At 42.2% G+C, this 15,621-nt stretch overlaps 2 protein-coding genes and 1 non-coding gene across 6 annotated transcripts in view; 2 read left to right on the top strand and 1 right to left on the bottom strand.

Moving 5' to 3' along the window:
- The window catches only part of ldb1a (LIM domain binding 1a), a 29,619-nt gene extending 28,437 nt beyond the window's left edge, over nucleotides 1–1,182 (bottom strand). The window contains exon 1 of one of the 3 annotated variants that reach the window (XR_008573569.1): nucleotides 909–1,166. The gene's annotated coding sequence lies outside the window, so the exon portion shown is untranslated. Of the gene's footprint in view, nucleotides 1–908 lie in introns of all 3 variants that reach the window. The other 2 variants (XM_054797947.1, XM_054797950.1) reach the window with 2 other exon arrangements.
- Nucleotides 1,183–3,490: 2,308 nt separating this feature from the next.
- Nucleotides 3,491–15,240, top strand: pprc1 (PPARG related coactivator 1). Of its 2 annotated transcripts, XM_054797935.1 has the most exons (15): nucleotides 3,491–3,617; nucleotides 6,117–6,212; nucleotides 6,280–6,429; nucleotides 7,929–8,009; nucleotides 8,095–9,910; nucleotides 10,611–10,664; nucleotides 11,619–11,679; nucleotides 11,888–11,955; nucleotides 12,062–12,295; nucleotides 12,395–12,713; nucleotides 13,724–13,921; nucleotides 14,000–14,072; nucleotides 14,155–14,276; nucleotides 14,550–14,701; nucleotides 14,778–15,240. In XM_054797935.1, the coding sequence occupies exons 1-15, from the start codon at nucleotides 3,537–3,539 to the stop codon at nucleotides 14,876–14,878; spliced, it is 3,606 nt and encodes a 1,201-aa protein (XP_054653910.1). In that variant the 5' UTR covers nucleotides 3,491–3,536; the 3' UTR covers nucleotides 14,879–15,240. The 2 variants fall into 2 exon arrangements, with proteins under 2 accessions (XP_054653910.1, XP_054653909.1); XM_054797934.1 differs by having other exon boundaries at nucleotides 12,062–12,713.
- On the top strand, nucleotides 14,333–14,471 carry LOC129194463 (small nucleolar RNA SNORA50). Its single transcript, XR_008573767.1, has one exon. It is a non-coding gene; the product is annotated as a small nucleolar RNA SNORA50 (small nucleolar RNA).
- Nucleotides 15,241–15,621: the final 381 nt, after the last annotated feature.

Raw genomic sequence — 15,621 nt, 5'->3', positions numbered from 1 at the left:
GACCACGCATTTGTAGTATTTCACGTAAACTTGCCACTTGTGAGTTGAGTCCCATGGAAGTGAATCTGGTCCTGTCAAAACTGATCTAATTGCTGACGGTCTCTCTTGTGATGCAATATCTGACAACTTGGCTGGCACACAACAAAAAAGTACACACATATGGATCTCCCATGCTACTGAAGATCCCTCATGTGGGTTTGACAAGAGCTCACATCCCTGACGCCTGTCACTCAATGGCAATATAGCAACAAAGAGCAGTACGTGTCAGCCCTGGAATGAGAGCTGACAGGCACATTGGCTCCACACCAGTGAACAGGCAGAGGCATCACAGTTGTGTATGTCATACACCATGTCAGACAATGTTCCAGGGGACCCAGACACAATGAACAACCCTGCAGGTCCCCTTCTTGTCACAAACTGCTATTCTGCCACATTTATTTTGTGTGCATGTAATTTCAACTGAAATGACAAAGAGGGAGCACGAGCGAGAGGAAATAAAAGGGAAGGTTGGTTGAATGTGAATGAAAAAATGGCTTCCAGGAGCAATTAAAGCTGCTCCGCGCTGTCAAGCTTGCTCTCTCCTCCCTTGCACAGACATATGCCCGCACAGTGCCGACACATCAACAACAACAGCTTCTCTTGGAATAAAGAAGTTCACACTGCATCACCTCCTTGCACACCGCCTGGAATACTCAGGTGCACATCTGCTTGCACACACTCTTATGTTGTGGCAAACACTCATGGCTCACTCCTTCGCCCTAAAAATTCTAAATGTTTAAACAATCTCCTGATGCCACCCTTCATACCATTTCTGCAGCTGTTTTGCACCCCCCCCCCCCCCCATTTGTCCTCCTTCACATCTTTTTGTTTCTTTTCTTTTTCTCACCACACTCCATCTCAGCGCTTACCTTTCTTTTTCGCCCACGCTCGTCCAGCAAAAGTCCGCCTGGGTCAGCCAACGCACAAGAAACCGAGCTGAGCCAGCAGGCAGAGAGAAAGAGATAGAGATAGATAAAGTGGGGTGGGGGGGTGGCAAGTGTGATGAGCAGATGCAGATATGAGACACAAATAGAGGGGGATCAAGCAGTGTGCAAATTGGATGATAAAAAGGAAGGAGGGAAGAAAAGAGGACGTGGAGGGGGTGGGGGGCTTGTCTCAGCTGCACTGGTATGACGCAGAGCCTCTTCTCCTTTCTCCACTCCAAACCCACTGGATGGGGGGGCACTGTATCCATGGCAACGGCAGAGCAGACTTAGGTAGTAGTCAGGGAGTGCGTCAGGCCACAGTGCTGTTGCTTAATCACTAGGATGTGCACTTCACAGCCGCTTCAATAACGACATCAATTAGCATGACGTGCAGTGACAAGCAGACTGGTCGGACTTGTTGCCTACATGAGGAGAAAGTGGGGAAACAGGATAAACAAGTTAATTTGGTTAAACTCAATGGTTTTTATTGGGTGGATGGATATCTTCTAGCTCGGGGGTGTCCAAACTTTTTCCAGCCAGGGCCGGATTGTGAAAAATGAAAGGATGCCACTTTGATATGTGCTAGAAGTTATATCTTATTTCAAGAAAAAAACGGCATCTCAGCTTTGCGATATATAGGTGAAAAAAGCCTATTATTAGTATCAACGTCACTCTTTTTTTGTTGTTTTTATTTTTTTCAACTTTGATCATTTTCATACATTTTCTTCTTGTAATATTATGACTTTATTCCCATAAAACGTTTTCCCCAACCGAATTTTCCAAAAATGTTTTGTTTGGTTCTCATAATATTATGACTTTAAAAAAAAAAAAATTCTTTATTCTCTTTAACTATATGTTACTAAAATGACATTTTTTTCATCCAAGATTAGTCTTAAAAAATTGCAACTTTTTTGGTCATTAGAATACAACTAACTTTTTTTACTTGATATATTCACTTTATTCTCATAAAATTACAGCTGTTTTTTTTTCAAACTATTTCTCCTTTCTTCTTGTAAATTTTCTTCTCGTAATTATGGCTTTATTCTCATAATATTTAGACTTTATTCTTGGAACACTATAACTTTTCCCCCAATGTAGTTTTACAAAATTTCTAATTTTATTCGTTGTTTTATGTATTGCAAATTTTCAAAAAAGAATGTCTTTTTTCATTAGTATTTCTACTTTATACGACTACCATGACATTATTCTCGTAAAATTATGACTTTTTCTCGTGATTTTTTTTTCTCTTTATATTTTGCCGCACTTTGGACACCCCTGTTCTAGCTGGAGAAGACGCAAGACGACATACACTAATCTCTGTAATAAACAGTACACACACACACACACACACTTACATCTGATGGACCTGTCCATCAGTGTCTACTGGATGGTGCTAACAACAAATCTTATCTATAAAAAAAAAATAGTGCAAATTGTGCAACAAAGACGTTGCTTATCACCGAAGCACTTAAAGCCTGCAGTGGCACCACCTTATCACAACAACGCCCGCACTCAACCAGATGACGGCGTTCAGAGCGAAGATAAGTAAGCCCACGTCTGGCAAATGAAGAAACTCGTTCGAGAAATGTTAGAAAAAACTCGTTAGAAAAAAGACATTGAAAGTGCTTAAGCTTACAAGAAACATTGAAAAACATTGCTTGTTGTGCCAAATATTGCTGTTTAATCACTATGTGATTAACTGTGATTAATTACAATGCCTTAAACTAAACTGATTACTACTACATTCAAAATCAAGTCCCACCACTTGCTTCAATTTGCACATTAACAGGATCTTCTCAATGCTGTCAGACAGTTTGTATATGTAGGTGCGCTGACGTCTCCCCGAAATCTCATGTACATACGTATTCACAGCCTTTACTCAATACTTTGTTGACGCAAATGTCTATCACCTAAAATTCAGACAAGCAAGTGTGATTTAAAGGGTTATTATTTTTATTTTTTATTTGTATTCTCCTGTAATTAATTGTAGTTGTAAAGGCAGTTATAAAGCCCTGGCCTTAATAAAAACATAACCCATTTGGCATGGCTGATAAACTACTGGAATTATCCAAGTAAACTAGTTAAGTAAACCAAAGTAAACTAGTAGTATCAAATGTTACTAATGCGGCTCTATGGACTACACAGATAAGCTAAATAAATGCTAATGTCACTTAAACTAGCACTTAAGACTAATGTATACAACTTGTACCCTTTAAAAAGTGACATATATTTGTATTTTTGTTTCATGTAGTCATCTAATGTCGTTTATCGCCACTAGATGACAGAGATTAAATAAAAAGATGAAAGAAAAGGATGAAAGAAAGCACGAGTCATGACGAACATACCGAAAACAGTCCAGTTTGGTGGACGCGAGGGCGGAGGTCATATTTGTAGTCTTTCCACTCGAACATGAGGAAAAGAACTACAAAACGTGACCACGTTACCTTTGACCTCCTCCATCCATAGCGTCACATGCGTCACTTTTGCCGGGAATGTATTACCACGTGTCTCCTCCTACCAATTCAGGAGAAGCAAAAAGCTCGTGCGCTAGTAAGGGAGTAAACTTGCAAGATGGCGGCGCAGTGGGGCGCAGGCAAAGAGACTTTAACTGCCTGCAATATGGATTTTTTCCCTCTGGACACCCTAAGCGAGGTAATTGAAGTGTTGTGTGTATTGTTTTCTGAACAATTTTTAATGTTGTGCTTTATATATAAACGTGTGTTTCTGTTAAGAACGAGCTGCAACACTCTGAGCATGGCAAAGTGACACGTGGATACAACCGCAACATCACTTGAAAGCCAATTTTGAAACTCGAATCTTGTTTTATTGATTATTATTACCTACAAGCTCTGCACTTTTATAATTATCGTAAATATACTATATAGAATAGTCAAAGTCAGCGTTTGAAGCACCTCATTGATATGCTGCTAGCAAGCCGGCCGGCTCGACAGCTCTTTAAACCCGTAAAAGTATTAAAAGATAAAAACAGGTGAAGTGACAGTTGTGGTTTGTTATAGCTGACATGTGCACGACTTGCCTGATCGAGTCTATTGGTTGTTATTCTAATTCAAATAACTAGCAACTCCCTCTCTGATGCTACTGTTGATTCATTCACACGTGCTGACAACACTGCAACATGCTAGCTAGCTAGCTACTGTAGCAAGCTCGCAGCCTAAGTCTGTTGTTACTTTTATACAATGGCTCGTTCGCATTCACATACTTAAAATGTTTGTTACTTTCTGGTTGTGTCGTGTCAGCGTGGATTTTTTTAGGCTCCTTGCCTGTTCTCTGCAGTGATGTGTCATCATTGCAGGGCTGATGGAATACACGTCGACCGAAATTGCAACAAACCTGCATGATAATTCTTCTTCAGCACCATAACTGACTACCATAAGTGACTAGAGTTAAAATGTAAAAAAATAAAATAAATAAAAAAAACACAATCACATGTTTCTTTACTGCTGTTGAATCGCGTTTGTCTGGTCACGCATGCGCACAAGATTCACTAATGCCAACTTTGCAATTGGACTCGTCCTCTGTATGTGTGCTTTTAAGGGAAACGTTCAAATACTGCAACTTGATGCCCAGGTCCATAACTAGGGCGCAGTGCAAATATAAACGATGGTGTTTTGTAGTACAACACGTGGATGAGGCTTCCTCCATGTGGATCAAACATGCCTGCGCAGTGATTGTGCATGTGTGCATACACACATGTGGAGCATTGATGTTTATGTTCAAATATGTGACACAATCCAGTACTTTTTTTTTTTTTTTTTTTTACTCTTTTTATCTACTCCCTATACTATTTACTTTTTATCTACTCCCTATACTATGGTCATATGAAGGGTTTATGAAGCTGAACTGAACTACTGCTCCCCAAAACAGTGAGCAGTACTGTATTGTTGTTTTCGTTGCAAGCCAATGTTAAACGATGATGCATCCTAACACTTTACAATACGTCCACTCTCTTATTTGTAACTCATGGTGACTGTGGCTCAAACATTTAACATATTTATGAAAGGCATTATTTGCCTATTTCTGTCTGGTATTTTTATGGTCAATAACCCGTTATGGAGGCTCCAGGCCTTTCTCAAGGGAAAAAAAAGAAAATGTGGATTTTTCAAATAAAAATATCCATGGTAGAATGAATAAAACGCTGTAAAAAAAACAACAAAAAAACCCAATAGCAATCAGGAATAAATTGAATAGACATGTAAAATTCAACACGTCCAAAAAGGAGTAGGAAGAAGCAGAGTTTTTTTAGTTAGTTGCCAAATTTGGGTTGTTTAAATTTTTGAAATGTTATTTTTACTGTAGTTGTGATAATGGCTTTATGCTTATAAAGTTTGTTCTTTTTGCCACTGCAAGAAATACTCCAAATAGAATAATTACTTCGCTCATTTTATGCATGTTCTTCCAAACAAACTGATGTTCATTACTGACACCCCATGGATGTATATTTCTTGCACCACTGCAATGCATTGTGGGGAATATAAACTCTCGAGTGACCGTCCATGTTGACTCGCTGCCTCAGCCCTCCAACGGTAGATCCCACCAAGTTCACTCCGGCTTTTAGAAGAAATGGAACGACACTTATGATGGCGGTAGGGATTCCCCCGGGGGCAAGTGCCCTGGGGAAATCTTCAAGGGCAACTCAAATTGCTATTGGAAAGCAGCCCATGGCGCAGCAATTACTGATAGTTGGTTCACCTCCTATTTGACATGTTCCTACATATGTGTTTCAAAATGTAAAACATCTTTTTTTTTTTTTAATCACTTTTTGTTTTGTTTTTTCCCCACCTGGAATGTTTTTATTTATTTTTTTTATTTAGTTGAAAAATAAACTCAAAATAATCCTAATCTACATTTAGAAAATACTTAATTGCCTTTTACTTTTACTGTTAAAATATTAACATTCAATATGTTTCTTTTCAAATCAATAACACTGAAGTAAAGTAAAAAGCATTATACAAGACGAGGAATGTATTTTTTTTGTATTGTCATTCCCACACAGAGTTTTCACACAGAGTAGGCATGTTTTTGGCTTGGTAATACTAGTTTTGTTTAAAAGTCATGTTTTACAAGCGCATACAATTCATAATGTAAGAGGTGGCTTGCAGGATTTAATTTGTATGTTTTCTGTCTTTCAAGACTCCTGAGCTGTGCCCTGGAGGAACGCTGGAGGCCCTTCAAAGCTGCTTAGACCCCTCCATCCTTTCCATCTTTGACGACAACCCGTCAATGGAGGCGAGTCCGCATTGTTGAACTCCCTTTGGAAGATTGTCTGTAACTTGGTTTCCTTTTGTGTATGTAGACTAAAGGACTAGATGAGGACAGTGAAGCCACACTGTTAACCGCCCTGACGGAGATCCTCGACAACGTGGACGATGAAAACCTGTCCCCTTTTGACACGCTGCCTGAGTCGGACTTGCTGTCGAGTCACAAGGGAAGGGAACACTCTCCGGTTAGTGGCCAACTGTCGTACATAACTCTTCTGTGTATTCCTCTGGTTCCTAACTACCGCTCAAAGGAAGAGGAGATTGATTGGCATGTGGCTCTAAACATACTTCTTGATGTATGACAGTGATTCAGAATTATTTTCACGTCCACCCCGGATTGAAATGCTATCGAGAAACTCATAATTATTTATCTATAAGTTGCTGTCACCAAACATGAATAAAGCCACCAACAATCCTGCCAACCTTAAACACACCCCCGCCCTGACACTCACTATTTACAGGTACATTGTCAGCTTCCTTGATCTCCAGCGAACAGTGGTAATTAAATAGAATGGATTGTTTTTGCAGCGGCAACCAATCTGTGTTACAATAGTCATTTTTATTGTGAATGTTGATCTGAAATCGGTGGCGATTGACTGATTGTTCTTCCAAGCGAGTCGTGTATACACAGGAAATAATGTTCTACAAGCCGACCAATCACAGCCTTTAAAGGGATAGTTCAGATTTTTTGACATGAAGTTGTGTGACGTCCCCATCAGCAGTGTAGTACATCAACAGTGACTTACCCCCCAATTGGTCCTGCGAGTCCAGTTCTGGTCAGATTTCCGTGGCGAGGAACAAAGTTCCGCGTAGTTGCTGGGTCATTTAAGTAAAGAGTTAGGCTTCTCAAAACAATATGTGTTCGAAAGAGTAATCAATTTACATCATAATGCCTCCTCAAAAAAAAATCTGACTTCACAAATCGCTCGGCGTTACACAAAATGGACAGGCGACCGTGCACAGGGCTATACGGCGGGAGACAAATATAACGCAGAGCGATTTGTGAGGTCTTTTTTTTTTTTTTTTTCGAGGAGGCATTTTTGTGATGTAAATGTATTTTTTTTTTTTTTTTATGCGCATTGTTTTGAGAAGCCAAACTCTTAAGTGGCCCCAGCAACTAAGCGGAACTACATTTCTCGTCATGGAAATCCAACCACAAATGGACGCATGGGACCAAGTGGTGGAGGGGTGCACCGTTGGTGTACTACACTGATGGGGATGTCATACAACTTCATGTCAAAAAATCCGAACTCTCTCTTTAATGTCAATGGTTGGATTTTTTTCGGAGGTGCACATCATGCTACGCTAGAGGGATTGCAGGAAGGAGCAAGGTGGTGTAGCGTACGCCGGTGCCTCAGTACAGGAGCATTATCCAGGCAACCAGCGAAATGTAACAAATGCATACCAGGAGAGCAGTGAACAAGCATATTCAAAAGACGTGATGGCAGGTCTAATAATACTAATAACTAATACTGAAAGTCCCCCGACGCCTCAGTACTCCCCCTGCCCCCCAGGAGGTGCACCCTTTTATTACCTCTGTTGTTTTTTTGGTGGGGAATGTTGAATTATGAAAGTCTAACTATTATGTTTCTTGTTTTGTTCAAAATAAACTAAACCATTACCATAATTTGCACCTAGAGCGGGGGGGGGAAAAACTAATTTGTTTGCTTTCTTCCCACTGTAGCTCAGGAGATTACTATGTATGCCTAGGTCCCCTTCAGAGAAAGGCATGTCTCTGAGTGCAAGACCCTTGTCAGCTGGAAAGGTAGCCATCTCTGCACATAATCAGTGCATTCAATCCTATTACATACATGACTCTGTTGTACATCTGCCTTTCTGTGTGCACTCAGAACCTCTCTAGGATACCAGTTGACTCACTACAGAGAAGTGACGGGGAGGAAGAAGAAGCTGGCTCTCTGACTCGCAGCCCAGTGAGGCACGGTTTACCTCCAGACTGGGAAGGTGTGACCCTCCCGTTTCCTGTCACCTTTGAGCAGGAGAGTGATGATGGCCTTTCAGTCAGCCTGGGGGACTTGGTCAGGCACATGCACCCATACTGCATGGCCATTTGTGTGGAGAATGACGAAGGGGTGCAGATGCTGCCGGAGGGAGGCATCTTGCTTGAGGTGGTGGATCAAGGGGAAAATGGAGAGCCTATCCTGGTTGTCCCAGACATGGATCTACCAGGTCTTATACCACTCGAAGAGAAGTTAGCAGGGGAGGAAGAAGTAGCCTCCGACACTTCACAACATATTGTCGTTGACGATGATGACTATATTAATGTGCTGTCTAAGACTCCAGGAAATATTCCAGGTTCGTTTTCAGAAGAGATGATTAACAAGCAGAAGGAAGAGACCTTAGCCAGAGTTCCCTCCCGTAGAAAAAAGAAAAAGAAGAAACATTGCCCTCTTGAACTTGTTGAGGGAAGGGTTCTGAGGAGTACCACTGTGAGAAATCAAATGCAAGAATTGCCACAAAAACCTGAAAAAAGACCACCCAAAGAAGAGAAGAACAATATTGCAAAGGCTCCAGCTGCTCCTGTACCTCTTGCTTTAAAATCTAAGAAAATAATTTGCCAAAGTGAAGCCCAAGCAGAAATCAGCAACCCAGAAACAAGTGTGAAAGCTATGTTTGTGACACCCAGACAGCATACAGGACCAGCAAAAGCTGGTGCTCCTGAAAGTCCATTCACCTCCCAACAGCCCAATGAAATGTTCAAACAGGTGTCCCAAGCTACCAATGAGCTCTGTAGCCAACCACCGTTGGTGTCTCCCAGCAGCCATGCAGCTTCTTCCAACAGCACAGCATCAACTGTCAGTGAGCCCCTCCCACCCGCGGCCCCTGCATTTCCAGAATCAAAGCCCAAGTCCCTCAGTTTGGCCGAGTATCGACGACTCCGGCTGCAGAAGAAGCCAGTCATGGTGGAAAAACAAGGCGACAACAGCACCAAGTGGCCCAGCCTGCCGGAGCCCCCCAAAGAACTGACCCCTATCCCCTGTCTGCCTGACCCTTACCTCAGGGATCCACGCCGGCCCACCACCCAAGCTGCGAGGAGGGAGGTGGTCGAGATGAAACCCGCCTGGCAACCACGGGGACCGTGTGCCCCTCCCACCCCAGAGGCTCTGTTAGTGCCGCCAGCCTACATGGCGGCATCAGCCAACAAATCTGGTACCGCTACTTCTAAATCACAAGAGTCGCAAGCAGTCTCGACTCCTAAATGTGCAGTGCCCCAGAAACCTTCAGCTGGTACACCTGATGTTGTCAACCCCCCGCCTCCCACATCTGAATGCCAACCTGTGAATAAGTCGCCTGACAGAAAGTCTGCGCCTAAACTTTCTGATGCGCAGTTTGCTAAAATTTCTTCTCAAACCACTTCAGAGATGGTCAGCTCTGCTGTACTTCCTGTCGCCGATCGCCTACAGAAGACCACCATTTCCCAGAAGGGGCCGGAAGTCATTCCTCCTACCTCTTTAAACAACCTCAGCACATCTGCAAAGTCCCCCACAGTAAATGCCAAACGCTGCTCTGCTCCTTCCTTGGCCTTGCATAGTCTTAAATCACAAGCTATCGTGCTTGAAGCAAATCAGAAAGTCAGTGCACCAGTGGAACCTCCTAAGGCAAAGAGCCCCACACAGGAGTTGGTTGAGTCGTTTACCAGCGAGATAGGTAAGTTTGCTAGTTCATCAGAGAAATGCTTTTCCCATATTGTACTATTTTTCAACAACATAAAATATGTCTTAAGTTCCCACAACAACAATGCCCAAATATCTAGTCTTGATCCTAAAATTAAGACTGTCATAGAAGTGGTCTTAGTACATCCTGCTGGGAACATGCTGTTTTGTGTCCGTAGCTTTAGTGCTAATGTGCCGTAATAGATGCAATATAACATTAAGGAATGGGACAGGAGGACCCAAACGTTAGCAACACAAACGACAATGTGCGCTACAGTGCTAACATTAAACACACATTTTAAAAATAAAAAGATGAAACTTACAGTTCTCATATCTGTAGCTTACTGACTGATAGCTGGCAGATGTCCAGGCTTTATTTAACAATGTGTAGTGAAGCCCCCCCCCCCCCCCCCCCCCCCCATTTTCTATTTTTTAAACACCGCTGTACTCTACGGAGTGCTGGTTGTGTGATTCGGCAGGGCTTGTCTAGCTATGACCAGGTCAAAGGTGGTGGTACTGTATGTCCATAAAGAAGGCATTTTTGCTGTCATGTCATAAAAACAAAGAAATTCAGAAATATTATTCAGGGATCTTTGAAAGAGTTACATAGCTTCCGGACATAGCAATATTACAGTACTTCCTCCGTGTCTCAGTTTGCTGGTCTGTCTTGAGTATTAATTTTAAGTATTTTGCAGGTATAGAAGCTGCTGATCTGACTAGCCTGTTGGAACAGTTTGAGGAAACACAAGGTGAGCAAAGTTGCTCCTTTTTACTTGCGTCTGTGTTAAAGTACTGTATAATCATGTGGACATGTTCTTGGCCTGCAGTGGTATGTCACATATTTTAGTTGCTTAATCCAGATCAGCGGTCTCAAACATGGTTAGTGTAAGTGCGGCCTGGACAAATTAAGAGATACTTTCTGAGGCAAACACAAGGCAAACACAAGCCAGTAGTGAACTCACAGTTGAGCTTGTCACACAGCGAAATGGGGAGGGTTCTACAAGCACGGTTGCAACACACAAATGACAGCACACCATGTAACAGGTACTAAGTAAACACACAGCTACTACTATGGAGAACAACAACTATGTTAACACTAAACACATAACTTCAGCATCTTTTTTTTACGAAGTACTGCAAAGCATGCTGGGAAGCCGGAAGCAGTCCCAGCGACGGGATTGATGCCGGCTCCCAGTGTGCCTTGTGAATACTTGATGCGGCACAGCCTCACCCAGACTCTACCTCCTGCAGCCCCCAGGCTTATTGCCTTTGAGACGCCTGATCTAGATGAAAGCGGTGTCGGTTTTGTAATACTCATGTAATACTGCAACTCTTGACTTTGACTGGAAGCCTTCATAGCGGAGAGAATGTCCACTAACAGCAATGCAACATTTCCACTGGTTTACTGAGCTTTACTTCCTGAGGGATGTTCTCTTATCTGAGATGGGTTCTGTTGGGGGGCAGAGAATCTGCTTTGTGCTCTGGAATTCTGCCCTGTCTGCAAATCCTTTTTAACTCTTGCCATGCTGACTTTGTGGGTGGGTTTGCAAGGCTCAACACCATGTCAGGCATAGTAACTTGCTTACTAGTGTTGTCAGTGGAAGTGTTATTGAACTGTGCTTGGTCTTTGAAGACACATAGGATGTACTTGAACTGGCATCCCTATCCTCTAACATCGTAAATCTCTATTCTGCCCACTTCAGCCAAAGAGCAGCAAAGTGTACCGGAGGTCTGTGGTAGAGCAGCAGCTGTAGGAAACTCAAGGTGAGTTACCCTACAGCCTTCATGCTGCTCTGTGGGAGTGATGGAGTCAAACCCATGTGCATGTACATTGTGGTGGAGTGACTCTACCTATTGCCAAGACCTGCCGCCAATGTAGGCCTGGGAATGACCTCCCATGGTCTTGTCAAGACATACTAGCGTCTAGTTTGTGTATGTGTGAGCAGTATTAACTCTTGCATTCACTTTTTAGTGCTGAATTTGCTCGAGAGAAAATTGTTGTGGAGCGTGTCAGAGCCAATGATCTCTCAAGCCCTGCAGGTAATTCATATAAAAAGCAATACAACCAGTTTTGTTATATTAGCTGCTTTCTCATCACGATTGCCCAATGTTAAAGTGTAATAATGGTACACGTTTCTGTCTTTAGCCCTCACTCCTCCAGCCACTCCTCCACACCAGATGTGGAAACCTCTGGCCCCTGTGGCCCTCCTGAGAAAGGCAAACGTTCCGCTCTCTTCCAAGACCAGCCTCTCCAAGGCTATTCAGATAGAAGCGCGCCCTTTACCGTCAGCCAGATTCCACAGCAAGCCCACGGCAGCTTCTGCCACTGTCTCTCACTGTGTGGTGTGCATGGATCATGATTATTGCCTTCCCAGCAAAGGTGCGTCTCCCACTGGAGAGGCGGGCAAGCGATGGAATGTCAAACAACAGGCGTTCATCACAATTAAACCCATCAAGCACACTGCTGTCGCCACTACAGTGACCCCGCAGTCCGCCTCCCAGTCTAACACCCAATCACCAGAGGCTCTGGATCATGCCATGGAGAGGTCTTCTGTTCTGGAGACTCCAGAGGCTTCTCCAGCCCGGCAGGATAACGAATCCACTTTTAAAGAAAACACTGCCAGGAAGGGGCCTTTTGAGAGGTCCTATGGTTGTTACGCTTCCTCTCGCACCCTCAGCCCCAAAGAGAGGGGGAGAAAACGAACAGCCCGACGTTCTCCATCTGTGTCCAGCAGCATAGAATCTGACTCCCATTCATCTCGCTCTCGGTCCAGATCACACTCACCATCCAAGAAAAGGTTAGATTCACTGTCCAAGTAGAATACAGTTGTTCCTCGCTACATCTATGTTCAGACATTGCGCCCTCACTCTATCATGGCTTTTCACAAAGTCATTAATAAATGATTGCTGTTTTGTGGTTGAATACAGCCTATTATTAAATGTATGCATATTTAAGCAAATTGTACTTACTCTTGGCCTAAAATAAGCATTTTCAAAAATGGCTAAATTAACTCAAATGCAAATACAAGGCAGAGGAAGCATTGAAATTGTGAATGTAGTACTGTGTTGTACATTGGCCACTAGGTGTCTGTGTTTGGCGAGACAAAGGCCAGATGTGATCGCCAGGAACGTTCAAATGATCTCATCAGGCGCAATAATGACATAATAATCATAACATGGGCTATTGTTGAAGCAATTAACCATGACAAGCTAAAACTCAACTCTGAATGTCCGACATCACTTCCGGTCCTCTACACAGCTGTCCGCCCGCCATTTAATGTGACACACACAAACAGGAGTTCTATTTACGCCATAAATGGCTTATTTACGTTTGTCTACTATTTGGTTTGGTTTGGTTTAGTTTATTTGAACATGAAGGTTACAATGGAATACATCTCATGAATCATTCTTTCACAATATATTACTATATTTTGTAATACGATTACAATTGGATAAGAGGGTTCCATTTAAAGCTGCGATGAGACGAGCCACTGTGGGAAGTACGCTGTCCAGAAAACAACTGCTCGTGTAATAATCCTATTGTCTTACTTTCTCTTTATTCTATCTTCTATGTTGGTCAATACAAATGTAAAGGTGACTATAGGGTGGCGTTTCATGTCTAGAGAGCTCTCATCTTAAATACTCTATTTAGAAGATGGTAAACAGATTTTCTGTCATAATTGCGAAAAAAATTCTATTTTAGTATTGAATCGTACTTAACACAGTTGAGTCTGAAAGCAGTTAACAAGGGACGACTGTATCTGATCTCATTTTAGATTGAAGCTCATCATACCCTCTTCCTCTCTAGGTATCGTCACCGCTGCTCTCGCAGCAGATCCGGCTACTCCTCGCGTTCCTCTTCTCGGTCTTCTGTGTCCCGCTCACCACCCAGAAGGAGAAGGTACTCTTATTCCTCCTCTCACTCTGGCTCTTGGAGTCGCTCCAGGTCGCGGTCGCAATCACCTCAAAGATGTGCACAGTGGAGGAGAAACAGAAGATTGTGCAGGTACAGTATTAAATTGCTTGTACTATGAAAGCTTCACATGCTGATTTTAAATTGGCCTAAATGCGTTTGCTGTTTCAGCCCCTCATATCGAAGTACCTATGGACACTGTGAAAATGCAGAGGATGTAAAGAGACGGAAGGAGAAAGCCATTGTAAGTTGCTTGTAAATCATATTGGACTTCTGTGAGGAATTTGAGATTTATTTATTTATTTTTTTTTATTCTCCCAATACAGGAGGAGCGACGGGTTGTTTACATTGGTCGAATTCTGGGCACAATGACCCAAAGGGAGCTCAGAGAGCGTTTCTCTTATTTTGGCAAGGTGGAGGATTGTACTCTGCACTTTAGGGACCGCGGGTGAATACTCAATTTCTCTTTAATTTCCTTATTTTGCTTTACTTTTATATGGCACGTTGCACTGTTACTGAACCTTTTTGGTCTCATCTGTGACTTTTGGGGTCAAGGTACAGTGCTAAAGCAGAAACGGGCCTGCTCATAACTGGGGCCTCCTGGATACGTCCCAGGTCGCTCTTTTAAAAGCAGACCACAGCTTTGAACACTATTTACATTGCAATAAATGGATGTAGACTTCAATAGAGGCTAATGCTTGGATTATCCATCACCTAACAGGGACAACTATGGGTTTGTGACTTACTACAACACCAAAGATGCTTTCACCGCCATCGAGAATGGAAGCAAACTGCGCAAGCCTGATGAGCTGCCATTTGACCTCTGTTTTGGTGGGAGGAGACAGTTTTGCAAGACCAGCTATTCTGACTTAGGTAGGCAAGACACGATGTTCTCACGCTCATCTTTTAAATGGTAAAACATGTAATAGCTCAGATTTTTCTTTTTTAGATTCCAACAGAGAGTATAACCCACCATCTGCAAAAAGCAAGGTGAAGACACTAGACTTCGACACTTTACTGAGGCAGGCCCAGCAGAGTCTGAAGAGGTAACAAGAGGCCCATCTCTGGAAGCAGCCCAACACTTACCTCAAAAAGAAGCAAAACTAAAAAAAAAAAAATTTGTGGCATCAGTTTCATTTTTGTTTACATTTTATTTTTGTTTTGGCAAGCCTAATACCTTCTATTGAAGTGGAAATTTATAAGTAAATGAGCAAAAGAAGTTTAAAAAAAATGGAATGTGACAATTTTTTTAAATTTTTATTTAACTGTAAAAACAAAACAAAATTTAAGTGTATGGAGGGAATCACTTTTAAAGACGATACATAAAAGGAACTCCGCAATTGTTTGGAGAGAATCTACCTGTATAATACATTTGAATGTACTGCAAACAAAAATAAAAAATAGGAACCCGAGTTGTCCTGTCTGGTCATTAAAAAAAAAATTAAAAAATGATGCTCCAGTACTGTGTTTAAGTTAATATGTACGTATGTATATGTCAAGTTAGTCTGCTGACTAACTGAACCTAAAGATAATTTAATCTGTTTATCAGTCACACCTGAGCTGTGTGATTGCAAACACACTGAATACAGAAAGCATCCCTTTTTCCACCTGCATTTTGTTTGTAAATGTTAAACCCAGGATTTTTTTAAGTATGGGCCTCTCACTCAAAACCATGATTTTCAGGAGTTGTGTTGTTTTACTCGTGGAAGTTTTCTTGGCAGGTTTGAAAAATTGGGGACAGTATTCAATGTTGACATTATTATGCAGTGGCGTTATTGATTTTTATGAATGCA

Source organism: Dunckerocampus dactyliophorus, chromosome 14 (genome assembly GCF_027744805.1).
Source record: "Dunckerocampus dactyliophorus isolate RoL2022-P2 chromosome 14, RoL_Ddac_1.1, whole genome shotgun sequence".
Taxonomy (NCBI): Eukaryota; Metazoa; Chordata; class Actinopteri; order Syngnathiformes; family Syngnathidae; genus Dunckerocampus; species Dunckerocampus dactyliophorus.
This window is presented reverse-complemented; position numbering and strand designations above follow the sequence as displayed.